This window comes from Marmota monax, unplaced genomic scaffold (genome assembly GCF_021218885.2).
Source record: "Marmota monax isolate L192 unplaced genomic scaffold, Marmota_monax_Labrador192_F-V1.1 WCK01_AAM20220418_F8-fsc00480, whole genome shotgun sequence".
NCBI classification, from domain to species: Eukaryota; Metazoa; Chordata; class Mammalia; order Rodentia; family Sciuridae; genus Marmota; species Marmota monax.
The window spans coordinates 222,598-237,067 of NW_026692418.1; the positions used below are offsets into that span (position 1 = coordinate 222,598).

The 14,470-nt window shown below is 39.3% G+C and overlaps 1 protein-coding gene across 1 annotated transcript; it reads left to right on the forward strand.

The window, feature by feature from the left end:
- Positions 1-1,599: 1,599 nt before the first annotated feature.
- Positions 1,600-12,478, forward strand: CUNH17orf75 (chromosome unknown C17orf75 homolog). Its single transcript, XM_046442925.2, has 10 exons — positions 1,600-1,867; positions 2,580-2,660; positions 5,991-6,116; positions 7,513-7,656; positions 7,902-7,959; positions 9,173-9,292; positions 10,007-10,071; positions 10,223-10,359; positions 11,471-11,574; positions 12,088-12,478. Exons 1-10 carry the CDS (start codon positions 1,728-1,730, stop codon positions 12,301-12,303), a joined length of 1,191 nt encoding a protein of 396 aa, XP_046298881.1. The 5' UTR covers positions 1,600-1,727; the 3' UTR covers positions 12,304-12,478.
- Positions 12,479-14,470: the final 1,992 nt, after the last annotated feature.

Consider the following 14,470-nt stretch of genomic DNA (forward strand, 5'->3'; position numbering starts at 1 on the left):
AGGCCAGCCTCAGCAACTTAGAAAGACTCTGTCTCAAAATAAAAAGGGCTAGGGATGTAACTTAGTGGTAAAGCACCCTAGGTTCAATCCCCAGTATTAAAAAATTAAAGATTAAAAAAAAAAAAAAAACATCAGGTGTAATTGACTCATGTAAACTGCACATGTTCAGAGCACACAATTTATGTGTGTATATGGTATTGGGGATTGAACTCAAGGCCTCATGCAAGAGCATACAATTAAGTTTGGACATATGTATGTACTCATGAAACCCTCATTACAATCAAGATAATGAACATACCCATCATGTGCAAGTTTCCTAGTATCCCTCCATAATCGCTCCCAACTGCTCCTCCTTGCCCCTTCCCAGCAACCTCTAATCCAATATAGTAATATTTTTTCCATTTCACACATGAGAAAACTGAAATGCATGGTGGCTTACTAAACTGCCCAAAGTCATACAGCTTAGTCAGTGGTAGCACTTGGGGTTTTAGTTCAAGTTGAAATATTGGACCTAAAATCCCATCTTGAAAAAGTCTCTTGTCTTCAAAATGCACCATCAGCATATCCATCCCCTGGGCATACAGTATTTTCTTAAAGGCCTATGAAAATGTTTGAGACCTATAGAAAAAGTTTCCAAAACATGGAAACCTACCAACCAACCAAACAAGCTGCTGAAATTAAAAAGCATTCATTTGAATGATTACAAAACTTAATGTTATGCCAACAAGTCACCTTTAACTCATTTCTTTGGTATTCAGAGTTCTAGATTCAGGGGCTGGGGCTGTGGCTCTTAAGCTCAAAGTGTATTTAGCACATACCAACCCTGGGTTCCACCCACAGCACCAAAAGAAAAAATAACTTAAGTTCTAAAGCCAGAGGGTTTAGGTTAGAATGCCATTTTGCCACTTATTATCTATTGACTGGGGACAAGTAACTTCAGCCCCAGGGTTACTCCTCTGTAAAGCAGGACAGTAATATTCACCTCATGGGGTTGGGAGAATTGAACACGTTAATATTTGTGAAGCATTTAAAATAATTCTCACACAGAATAAGTGTTCAATAAATATTAACTATAAAAGCCAGGCTTGGTGAGACACACTTGAATCCCAGATTCTCCAGAGGCTGAGGCAGGAGGAGTCCAAGTTTGAGGTCAGCAATACAGCTCAGTGGTAGAGCACTTGCTTAGCATGCCAGAGGCGCTGGGTTTGGTGCCCAGCACCACAATCAATAATCAATCAACTCATAAAAATAAAGCAAAATAAAAACTGATTGGCAGCGCACGCCTGTAATCCTAGCAGCTGAGGAGGCTGAGGCAGGAGGATCCTGAGTTCCAGGCCAGTCTCAGCAATTTAGGGAGGGCTTCAGCAACTTAGGGAGACATGGTCCCAAAATAAAAATGACTGGGGCTGTGGCTCAGTGGTTAAGCGCCCCTGGGTTCAATCCCCATTACAAAAATAAAAAAATAAAAAATAAAAAAAAAAAGGGAGAGAGAGAAGAAGAAGAAGAAAGTAAAAGCTTTTCGGTGAGGGGGAACTCAGGAAGCTTGCTGGGTCCTTCCAGGAAAAAACGCCTTCTTTTTCGTGCCAGCTTCCTGGCTGCGGGGCCAGGGAAGCCAGCGGAACGCAGGTGTGCGAGGGCGGGGAGCCGGTCGAGCCTGGCCATCGAGGACTGTACGGCCGCGGGGGATCGGTTTGGCGGCGACACTGAACTGCTCGGAGGCCGCCGCAATGCTCCCGTCTTTGCAGGAATCGCTGGATGGGGATGAAAAGGAACTAGAGAGCAGCGAGGAGGGCGGCCCTGCAGAGGAGCGGAAACTCGAGCAGCCGCCCAGCAGCCACTACTGTCTCTACAGCTACCGCGGAAGCAGGTGCCGGCGCCTGGCCTGGCCTGCCCGGCCGCCCCTGCGGTCCCCCTAATCCCCGGGCCCGATGCCCGGCTTTACACCCCTTCCCCGGCCTGGCGGCCTGGCAGCTCCCAAACGCCATCTTCTCCTCTCCCAGCCACGGTCTCTGTCCCGAAGGGCCCTCCAGCTCTCACTCCGTTCTTCTTGGCTACTAGCCTGGACTTCTCTGCCAGGCCTTCCCTAGCCCCTGCTCTCCTACTGACCCTAGGTCATCTCAGCCCGGCTTCTCGCCCCGGCCGTTTATTTAGGACAGTTCCTGCATGCTCAGTAATTTCAATCCCCAACCCTGTCCTCTGGTCACCATTTCCCCACTTTCCCCCGTTTTTGTCACACCCCCCCACCCCGTTTTCTTTGTCCTTGCTGCGTCTTTTCTGTCCTCCTGGCTGATGTTCCAGGGGCTCTCTTGGCCCTGCTAATTCTGGTGGTGGTTGTTTTAAAGAGTCGCTTCTTTAATCTATTAGGCCTCTCCTCCACCCCTTAGGTAGCCTGGCGAGAGAAAGGCGCTTGTCAGCTCTGTGTTATGGGTTTTCCCTGTCTTGCAGCAACGCAATAGAGGACCCATGCACTTTAATCTTGCAGTTTTTTACGTGACTCCTTGCACTACCCTTCTTGCAAGGACTCCATCTGATTTGGAGCCCATAATTGATAGCAAAATTGTTGCTTTTTTGGCTTGCAGATTGGCACAGCAACGTGGGGACAGTGATGATGGAAGCCCAAGTGGCACAAATTTGGAAACTCCCTCTGGTGATGATTTCAGGTAAAACCAACTTACCCACACCGTAATGTGTTTCATCTTCTGTGTATCTCTGGCCTGTAGATGTCAGTAGGTACACTATTTCCACTGAATCTCCTCTGAGTCAAACCATCAATTCTTCCTATTCTTTAGGAACCTCTCTCTCATTGGGGCATTCACTGGAGGCTGGGGCAAATCCAAATACTAATACTCTGTGATTAACCAAAAAGAATTATTCTGTTCTTTGGTTAGAACTCCAGTAAAATTTTAAATATCAGGTTGAGATCAAGATTTGAATTTAAGGAGCTGTAGTTGTAGCTCAGTGGTAGAGCACTTGCCTAGCATGTGTGAGGCACTGGGTTCCATCCTCGGCATCACATAAAAATAAATAAATAAAATAAAGGTATTAAAAAATACAATAACATTATGACAGAAAATTTTTTAAAGATTTGAATTTAAACCCTCTCCTCCTCCCTTTGAATATTCTTTTTTTTTTTTTACTATTTTTTTACTTGTCAGTGTACCTTTATTTTATTTATTTATGTGTGGTGCTGTGAATTGAACCCAGTGCCTCACACACACCTCACAAGCACTCTACCACTGAGCCACAACCCCATCCCTGGATATTCTTTAGTAGCTCCTTTACTAGAATGGAAATTCCAGGACATTAGGGATTATCTCATTTTTGTCTCCCTGTCTTGTCCCTTGAGTAGTGCCTGGCACAGGATAGATGTTTAATACATTGTTATTAAGTGCATGAATGAATGCACCTTTTTTAATAAAGCACATGTAAAATTAAAGATTTATTAATAAATTTTATATCTGTAAATGTATGAGAAACTATGATGTAATAGTCATAATCATATTTAACCATTTTCCTTTTTTAAAAATATATTTATTTATTTTACAGTAGAATTTTTTTTTTTGTTTTTTTTTTTTTGGTTCTGGGGATTGAACTCGGGGGTACTCAAAACTTAAAAAAACTGCTTAAAACTTAAAACTGCTGAGCCACCTCCCCAGCTTAATTTTGTATTTTATTTAGACACAGGGCATCACTGAGTTGTTTAATGCCTCACTTTTGCTGAGGCTGGCTTTGAACTCGTGATTCACCTGTCTCAGCCTCACAAGCTGCTGGGATTACAGGTGTGTACCACTGCACCCAGTAGTAGAATATATTTTGACATGTTGTACGTGAATGAATTCACATTGCAGTACAAAAATATTGAAAAATGGATGATTTAAGGAATTTTTCAGGTGTCATAATAGTATATACGTAGATATTTTTAAAGTCCAGGGGCTGGGCATGTACTCGGTGGTAGAGCACTTGCCTAGCACTCATGAGGCCCTGGGTTTGCTCCCCTACACCACAAGCAAAACAATCTTCATCTTTTAGGGCTGGGGTTGTGGCTCAGTGGTAGAGTGCTTGCTTCGCATTGAGGCACTGAGTTCGATCCTCAGCACCACATAAATGTAAAACAAAGATATTGTGTCCACTTAAAACTAAAAAATAAATGTTTAAAAAAATCTTCATCTTTTAGAAATACATAGTGAGAAATTAATGCATGAAATCATTTCTGGGACATTGCTGCAAAATTTTCTGGGATGGGGGGAATAATATGTGTTTAAAGATGAAATAAGATGACCATGAGCTGATAACTGTTGAAACTGGATCATGGGAACATGAGAACTTACTGTTCTCTCTACTTTTTTTTATTTAAGTTTTTTTAAAAATATTTATTTATTTTTTAGAAGTAGTTGGACACAATACCTTTATTTTGTTTATTTATTTTTATGTGGTGCTGAGGATCGAACCCAGGGCCTCGCATATGCCAGACCATCGCTCATTGAAGGAGAATGTGCACAGTACTCAATTTTTAAAATACTTCTTTAGTTGTAGATGGACACAATACCTTGATTTCATTTATTTATTTTTATGTGGTGCTGAGGATTGAACCCAATGCCTCACAGGTGCTAGGCAAGCGTTCTGCCATTGAGCTACAAACCCAACCTAGTACTCAATTTTTATATATCAATTATACCTCAATAACGTTGAAAGGAAGAAAAAGAAGAATGTGTGCAGGGATGTGATTATAATGACTGACCAGCAAACTTAAGCTGAGTAAGGAGAAAGTAAGTGAGGAGAGGAGAAACTTGAGGGACTGTCAAAAGAGAATCAGTGGTATGAGAGAGCGCTTGCCTTATACATGTGAGGCGCTGAGTTCGATCCTCAGCACCACATAAAAATAAAGATTAAAAAAAAATGAAAATGTGTAAATCCTTCAAAAAATAAAAAGAGAATCAGTGGGCTCAAGATTCCAGTGGAAGCCAGGTCCAGTGGTACACGCCTGTAATCCCAGCGGCTCAGGAGGCTGAGGCAGGAAGATCACAAATTCAAAGCCAGCCTCAGCAACAGCGAGGCCCTGAGCAACTCAATGAGACCCTGTCTCTAAATAAAATACAAAATAGGGCTGGGGATGTAGCTCAGTGTTTGAGTGCCCCTGAGATCTATCTGGTGACCCCTCCCCTCAAAAAAACAGATTCCAGTGGAGTGTCAGGAGTGGTGGAGCATACCTGTAATTCCAGTTACTCAGGAGGCTGAGACAGGAGGATCACAAGTTCCAGGCCAGCCTCAGCAACTTAGTGAGACCCTTTCTCAAAGTAAAAAAAAATTAAAAAGGGCTGGGGATGTATAGTCCAGTGGCAAGTGCCCCTAGTTAAGTCCCTAGTACCGAAAAAAAAAAAAAAAAGATTCCAGCAGAGTGCCAGTACTGCAGAATTGAATGAGCTGGAGAGAGTAATATTTTAAACTGTTTGATAATAAGTCACACTTGGTGACATACATTCCTAGAGGTCTCATTGTTTTTGTTCAGCTTTCAGTCACTGACAAAATAGCTGAAATAATCAACTAAAGGACGAAAGGTTCATTTTGGCTCATGATCTCAGAGGTTTCAGCCCATTGTCTTTGAGTTTCTGGCACTACATCATGGCAGGAGCACATGGTAGAGAGGCCTGTTCACCTAGTGGCTGCTAGAAAGCAAGAGGCTAAAGGGGAGGAGGCCAGGATCCTAATATCCCCATCATGGGCATGCCCCCAGGGAATGCCCCCAATAACCTAATTTTCTCCAACAAGCCCCACCTCTTAAAGGTTCCACTATCTTCCAGTAGCACCAAACTGTTAGCATATGGGCCTTTGGGGCACATTCTAAATCCAGACTATAGCAGTAGCCAGTGGATTAGGTAGATAACCTTCTTAGGTCCTTAAGGGAGACCCTGGCTTTGGTATCATACTTTCTGACTCACAAGTGTGAATGCCCTAGTCCCCTGGTAAGGAATGTGTGTCTTTCATTTGTTAAGCCTCTCCTTGGTGGATACTAATTTACCATCTGAAGTGGAGCCAGAGCTGCGTAGTTTCATTGCTAAGCGTCTTTCGAAAGGAGCCATCTTTGAAGGGCTGGGTAATGTTGCATCTGTAGAGCTGAGGTAAGTATAAAATGTGCTGTGTCCTGAGTTTTTGTTTCCGAGCTAAATATGAGAAGTAATGAGAAACTCTAAAATTTCTCCTACTAGAACTGCCCGGTGTATTGTTGTTTTCCGAGAGCCCACATGCTGGGATTCACATGTAAACATTTATGGAATGGGGTTAATTGAACGTGGAGACACTGGCACCTACATGTACTTTTTGTACTTTGAAGAGTTAATTACTAAAACCAAAATTGTATATTTTACAGTTATAAAGTGTTTTCCCAAACTTTGGAACAATTCTCCTTACAAAGAGGAGAAAATAAACTCAGAAAAGTTAAATGGGATGCCTGAGGTTACAGAACTGTTACCTTGATGGAGTTCACATTTAAACATAGGCATTCTCAGTCCAATTCCAGTTGTCTTTCCATTACACTTCTTGATTATGGTTTGCTTTAGATCATGAAGTTGACACACAAGAGTTTGAAGCCATGGCCCAAGCATGAGGCTATGGGGTAAACCTGGAACATGTGCCTGGAGCTTAGTGATTTGTGAAGGTTTGAGGAAGAAGAGGAATATGCTTATTTTTTTTTTGCTTTTTTTTTTTTTTTTAATTTATTCTTTTTAGACGTACATGACTGTAAAGTGTATTTTGACATACATACTTGGAGTATCGCTTCCCATTCTTGTGGTTGTACATGATGTGGAATTACACTGGTATTCATATATGAACACAGGAAAGTTATGTCCAATTCATTTTACTGTCTTTCTTATTCCTGTCCCCCTCCCTTCCCTTCATTCCCCTTGGTCTAATCCAAAGTACTTCTATTCTTCCCTTGCCCTCTTGCCCCCATTGTGTGTTAGAATCCACATATCAGAGAGTACATTCAGCCTTTCGTTTTTTGAGATTGGCTTATTTCACTTAGCACAATAGTCTCCAGTTCCATCCATTTACCAGCAAATGCCATAATTTCAAGGAATATGTTTATATTCATGTAAATATGTGTATACCTTGAACAAGAGTGAAATTTGCACACAACCCAGGAGAATTCAAAGAAAAGTTTGTGTTAGGGACTGCTTTCACCAAAGCCCATCTGGGGTGTACAATCATGTTCCCTCTGCTGTTAAGAGTAAACTGACAAGTCTGGGAAGCTCTGAAGAAGTGGGCAGTCTAAAGGTGTTGCTAGATCAAGCTGCAGAGCAGGGCTGGGGTTGTGGCTCAGCGGTAGAGCACTTGCCTAGCACATGCGAGGCCCTGGGTTCGATCTTCAGCACCACATAAAAATAAATAAAGATATTGTGTTCAATTACAACTAAAAAAACCTATTAAAAAATAAATAAATAAAGATGCAGCCCAGTCCACAGAATAAGATGCCTGAGTTATCAAAATATTATATTTTACTCTTTTCTTTTTCAGAATTCCAGGTTATCGAGTTGGTTGTTATTATTGTCTTTTCCAACAAGGAAAACTGCTTCCTGAAACAGCAACAGTGGGCTCTGAATATAACCCTACAGAGTATGTGGTCTGTTTTTTAGGAGGTTCTGAAAAAGGCCTTGAGCTATATCCTTTCTTTGGTCTAAGGGAATCAGGAAGGAGAATGTGGGAAGGCAAGTGGAGGAGTTATCTACTACCCTCCCCAAGCTTCTCTGCCTTTATGTATGTGCTTGAATTTCATACTTCCTGTGGCCATTTGCCTTGGCTTGTTCTAATTTACAGTTTACATTATTTGAGCAATCTCACATTTCCTGTGTGAGATAAGACATTGTCTTGATTATTCATTCTTTATTACTTCCTTAAGAACATACTTTCAGGCTTGAACTGGACAAGTACATTCAAGGGCTAAAAAATAACATGAACTGTGAGGTAAGATGATAGATTTAAAATTTTGTAAGACTGAAATGATTAACCAACCACGACTTTTGTACTTGTCAAGTCATATAGGAAGATAGAAAGACACCTGAATTCTAAAAACTTGACCTTGTAGGCTAGTAGACTGGTGATTTTTAAGGAAAGGAGGGAACATAGTCCTATAATTGTTGAAAGTTTCACAAGACTGCTTGCGATGAATTACTCCTATGAAGACTTCTACCTGTTAAATTCAATAGCATGTCTGGAGAGGAAGAGGATACCCCTTTACTGATTTCTAAGCACATAAGATTTATATTCTGGTCAGAACTAATTGTCCGTGCAGCCTCTGGCACCAGAGACATGCTGCGCAATAGTATAGCTGTCTTTGGACTTAACATCAAAGATTTTTAGAAATACTGCATTTTTATTCATCAATCCTTTATGAATTAGATATCTCCAAATTGACTAATTTATCCAAACTTTTTTAAAAGCTATGCTTTCAACTTGGAGCAGTTGTTGAAGTTATGACTCAAAAATTTATCACCCATTATCCATAGCAATAGTTCCTTTTACTTGTCATGTACTTCTATGATACTGCAAGAGGAAAGGAAGGATCCGTTTAGGGGTGAGCCAGGGATTCAAGTCTGGGGATGTTGCTTTCCCAGACTGAAGCTTCTTCCTATGTGACACTAGTCTTCAGAAAGCAGCACAGCCGAAAGCCAGATGTGTTCATGATGGCATGTCTGACAACAAGTGGGCTTTGAGTGTTTTGATGGGTTGTTGTTTCTTCTTAACTTTTTCCTTTTTTTTTTTTTTTTTTTGATACTAAGGATTAAAACCAGGGCTGAACTTTTTGAGTACAAACGAATTATCTATTTACATTCCTTTAGTCAGTAGTCAATAAGTCTTGCTGTGCATGTTCTAGACACTATGCCAGGTGCTGAGGCAGTGAGGATTATTAAGAGAGAACTTCCAATGTAGTAGGGAGGGATAGCCATGTGAATGCCCAACTCTTCCCAGTGAGGAATAGCATAGAACTCTACTAATTCAAATTCCCAGGAAAGCTATATCACAATTCCTTTTTTTTAACTGGTGGTATTAGCTTTTAAAAAAAAGGAGGTGTCTGTTCCAGTTTTCACTGTCAAGAGTACAGTGAAGAAAATGTTTTGAGTCCACTAATAGGAAGGCTTATGCGGTATTAAAGCAAATAATTTCTCTCTTGATCTAGGAAGGGGGCCTGGAAAACCATACCAAGGCTTATCTGAACAGCTGGTTTGAGGATGTTGTTTGCCCAATCCAAAGGGTTGTTCTTCTTTTTCAGGAGAAACTTACTTTTCTGCTACATGCGGTATGTATTGCCCAAACAAGAGCATTTCCTTAATCAAGAATCACTTTGGCAGAGTTTTTATGATATGGGGAGTGAATACAGGGCCTTGTGCTTGCCAGGCAAGTGCTGCACCACTGAGCTACATCCCCAACCCTTTTTTTGTTTTTGTTTTTAAGATAGGGTCTCTAAGTCCAGGCCAGCCTTGAAGTTGCAATTCTCTTGCCTCAGACTCTCAAGTATCTGATATTACAAGTGTGCACCATCCTGGCTAGAGTTTGGGTTATCTGGAGACAAATCACTTTCTGTGAATATTTCTTTTTCCCCTGAATATTCATTTAAACTATGCTTGCTGTCAGGGTAGAGCACACCTAATTTATTCAGATCTAGAAGATTATATTACAAAGGTAAAACTGAATTGCAAATGCCTACTGAGTCTTCCTAATAGGATAAAACATTTTTAAATAATTACTTTTTGAACTGATCTAAGAGAGGTAATTTCCAAAACATTTTGAAAAGGAAAACAAAATTATAAAGTGATTTTAACTATACAAAAATATTAGCAAGGAGCTGCTAAACCAGCTGCTAAACCATCTCTCTCTGGAGAGCTTGTGGGCTATGCCCATCAGTCATTGTCTAGTAAAGTGGTTACTGGGAATGGTAACATTTAGTCATGAGTGGCTGCTCAATAAGGGAAACTGGAAGACATATCAATCAGGCTTTATTTTTCTCTCATAGGCTTTGAGTTATACTCCTGTTGAGGTTAAAGAATCAGATGAAAAAACAAAGAGAGACATTAACAGGTAAAGAACATAGTTTTTGCAGAGAGAATCTTTTCCACAGCAAGCCTGACTTATACGTTTTTAAACCCTCCCCCTTCCAGTGCAGAATGATTTAGTTTTCTCCCTCCCATAGTCCAATACTGTTTGTGAAAAAAGTCTGTGTGTTTGGCAGGTTTCTGAGTGTGGCCAGTCTTCAGGGACTAATTCATGAAGGCACCATGACATCTTTGTGCATGGCCATGACAGAAGAGCAGCATAAGTCTGTAGTCATCGATTGCAGTGGCTCCCAGCCTCAGTTCTCCAATGCAGGTGAGCCATAAACTCTGGACCTCTTTTGAGGTCCTCTTTTTGCATTGAGAATAAAGGATACAAACATCCTTCTTGCCTTGTATAATTTTTCATGGCTATCCCAAGCTTGCTGAAAACAATAGTAATTCTAGAAACATGGAAATTAAGTCATGCCTAGAAATTCCATTCTTAGATATACAGACAAACTCATATATGTGCACAAGAAGATGAATACAAAAATATTCATGAAAACATTATTTAAAATTATAAAAAATTGGAAATCAATGTGTACAGCAAGAATTTGATACACTGGTATTGCATGCTATGGGACATTATAGAGCAGTTGAAAATGAATGTACCAGAGATGACATATGTTAGTATAGCTCTCAAACATATTATTCAGTGAAAAACCACTAAAAAAATACATAAAGGACTGGGCATGGTGGCGCATGCCTGTAATCCCAGCAACTCATGAGGCTGAGGTAGGAGGATCATAAGTTCAAGACTGGCCTTAGCAAATTAGAGAGGGCTTGAGCAACTTAGCGAGACCGTGTTTCAAAAAATAAAAAGGGCTGGGGATGTGACTCAGTGGTCAAATGCCCATGGGTTCAGGTTCAATCCCTGGTACCAAAAAAAAAAAAAAAACATAAAGGTTTTTACATATGCAAAATAATAACTTAGAGATACAAAGGGATATAGCAAAAGTTTTAGAGAAATATATGGGAATCATAATCCTTTCTGATGGGAAAGAAGGGGCTATGATTGAAACACACTTGAAGGTGGGGGTGCTTCAGCCCTCTTCATATTTCTTAGCCATATGGGGAGCACACTAGTTTTTAGATCACTATAAAAGTCATTACAAATAAATATGATAAAAAATTTAATATTTGAAAAGTTCAGTATAAATGTTGTTATAAAGAAATAACTGTCTTGGGGCTATGGTTGTGGCTCAGTGGTAGAGCTCACCTAGCACGTGCAAGGCCCTGGGTTCGATCCTCAGCACCACATAAAAATAAAATAAAGATATTGTGTCCAACTACAACTAAAAGAAATTTAAAAAGGGGAAAAAAAAGAAATAACTGTCTTGTAGGATAGCATTTTTATTTATTTAATTTCTCTAAATATTTTGTAGGAAGCAACCGGTTTTGCGAGGATTGGATGCAGGCTTTCTTAAATGGTGCTGAAGGGGGTAACCCTTTTCTTTTCCGACAAGTACTGGAGAACTTTAAATTAAAGGTAATTAATTGACTGTGTGCCAAGGGCCACATACAGTTTTTTGTCTGCATTTTAATTAGTACCCGTGATAGAATAATAAATCTGTTTTGCAGTTGTGATGTCTATTAAACAAGATGTTCTTAAAACGAATCATCAGAAGGCTTTTAATTTTTCAGTAGCTTCTGCATACATATAATTTCATCACTTCCAATAAATTGGGTTGAAAGCTTGCTTTTATTTAAGGAAGCTTACTGATGTATTTTAGTTGCAAAGCACACACACACACAAAAGTGGTTCAAAATTCTGACGGGAGTGTTTTCACCTTATTTAGGAGATTTTTAAGTATTTTTACTTACATATGAGATTTTGCTCTGCCAAGGGTAAAGCATTTTAACAATAAAGATGATAGAAATGTTTAAGATGAAAAGCAAACAATCTAGAACATATATTGTGTTCTCAGCTGGATAGGAGATATTTTTCAAGCTTCATTATTATCCCACTACACACATATTTAACTAGGTAATCTTTTTCTAGGCCATACAAGACACAAACAATTTGAAGAGATTTATCCGACAGGCAGAAATGAATCATTATGCTTTGTTTAAATGTTACATGTTCCTAAAGAACTGTGGTAGTGGAGATATCCTTTTGAAGATTGTTAAAGTGGAACACGAAGAAATGCCTGAAGCCAAAAATGTGGTAGCTGTCCTTGAAGAATTCATGAAAGAAGCTCTTGCCCAAGGTTTTTGATCATGTTTGAGACAACTACTTCGTGAAGTTGTATATTCAAGCCTTGGCGTTTGAAATTGCAGTTGTTAATAATTGTTCATAGGATTACTGTTTAGGATTATTTGAATTATACCAGATTGTTTTTTCTTTTTGTATTTAAAAATTTTAACTTAATTAAACATAAAAATCTGAGGAATATCTTCATTGAGTCGTACATCGATATGTGTGTTAGAATTGTGGAATTTTGGTCTATTGTTGCTCCCATAAATTCTAAACTTCAAAAATGTGTTGCCTAAGTGGACATGGTGATGATGCACACCTGTAATCCCAGTGGCTGGGGAGTTTAAGGTAGAAGGATCACTAAGTTCAAAGCCAGCCTCAGTCACTTAGTGAGGGCCCTAAGCAACATAGCAAAACTGTCTCTAAATTAAATATAAAAATGGCTGGGGATATGGCACAATGGTTAAGCATCCCTGGGTTCAATCCCTGTTACCAAAAATAAATAAATAATAAAAAAGAAATGCGTTGCCTCAGAAACTTCAGAGATGATTTTGCGGCTTCTCTCAAAAGTTTGCTGCAGTATTTACAATTTTTCTTCTCAGAAAAAAACTCATAGCACTTTTTTTCTCAATAGATTATAGCTTCTTTTTTAAATACGTAATTCCAGTCACAGAAAGATTAGTACCACTACACCATTTCATAGATTTGTGCATCCTGCATCCTGCAGGTACCTGATACAGTTTTTTTTTTGGTCTGATTAATAGTTGGCTTGGATGATGAAGCCAGCTTTTAAGTCAATATGCAAACAAATCATAAGTATATAAGAAATTACATAAGCTTCAAAAATAGATGCACTAGCTGCAAGATAAAACGTTAGCTCTGATGGAAAGCGGCTGCAGAACTGGCGCCCACCCGTCACCACTTTTCTTCATTAATTTGTCCACAGATAGTTGCCAGTATTTTTTTCTTTTAGATGAAAATGCCAGAGTTTTTAAATAGTGTGAAGAAATAAAGTACATAAGTTTTACAAACAAACTGTAAGATAAGGAATGCAAACAGAGATTCTTCGTATCAGAGTTATTCATTGATTTTAGTTTTTGTATATTTATTACAAACCTCAGATTGTTTTACTCTGAATCAATTCACAGTGCCCTCGGCTAGCCATTTATAATTCCCATGGAAGCCAACGGTAGCTACACACATATTTGTTCTGCATAGCTCTTTAATAAATTCATTTGATAATGATTTTTGTTTAGAAGATCAGAAGTCTTATGTTCTCACAGCCTTCAGGACGTTCAGAGGAACACAAGCCTGTAAAACTGAGCAACTCATAAATGGCTGTAAATTCATGTTAAGTGCTGAGTTTTAACTTTCAAAATGACCGACAATGGCCTTCTGCTTTCTCCTCTACAGAAGTAAGTCTAGGAACATGACTCACCAAGCCCTTACTTTTTGTTTAACGAGAAATACAATTCAGGATCTTCATAAATGCTTTCATATGGTTTTAAAGTTTAATAACAGATTATAGGCAGTATGGAAAAAACTCTGAGCAGCATTTTTAAAAAAATATTTATTTTTTAGGTGTAGATGGACACAACACAATGCCTTTATTTTTATGTGGTGCTGAGGATCGAACCCCGGTCCCGCCCGTGCTAGGCAAATGCTCTACCACTGAGCCACAATCCCAGCCCCTAAGTAGCATTTTTTATAAAAGTATTCAGGATGACTATGGAAGATCTGCAATTTTATGACACTATCTTGGAATCTCTAGAATCTTTTTTTGTTTTGTTTTGTTTTCTATCTTTTTCTAATGCACTTGGTTGTCCATTTGGAAGTTAGGTTTTTAAATAAACAACATGTTGAGTCTGGAAAATATAGTTTTAATTTTCAAATTTATATGCCATTCAAGAGTCCATGTTGTAAATGGCTGTTAAAAGCAAATGCTTGGCACAGTGGTGCATGTTTTAATCCCAGCGACTTGGGGAGACTGAGGCAGGAGGATCACAAGTTCAAGGCCAGCCTGAGCAACTTAGCAAAACCATAGGGTCTCAAAGGGCTGAGGATTATATCCCAGTAGAAAAGTATCCCTGGATTCAATCCCTAGTACTACAACAGTAAAATAATGACAAAGCAAATGTATTACATGTTTCAACTTACTTACAGATATAGGCAAGGTATAACCATATCA

Bases quoted from the DNA above. Each gene is read 5' to 3' on its own strand.
- CUNH17orf75 (XM_046442925.2), top strand. From the start codon at position 1,728: ATGCTCCCGTCTTTGCAGGAATCGCTGGATGGGGATGAAAAGGAACTA. The intron at 6,117-7,512 runs GTAAGTATAAAA...TTTCTTTTTCAG, and splicing joins GTTGCATCTGTAGAGCTGAG to AATTCCAGGTTATCGAGTTG. The intron at 11,575-12,087 runs GTAATTAATTGA...ATCTTTTTCTAG, and splicing joins TGGAGAACTTTAAATTAAAG to GCCATACAAGACACAAACAA.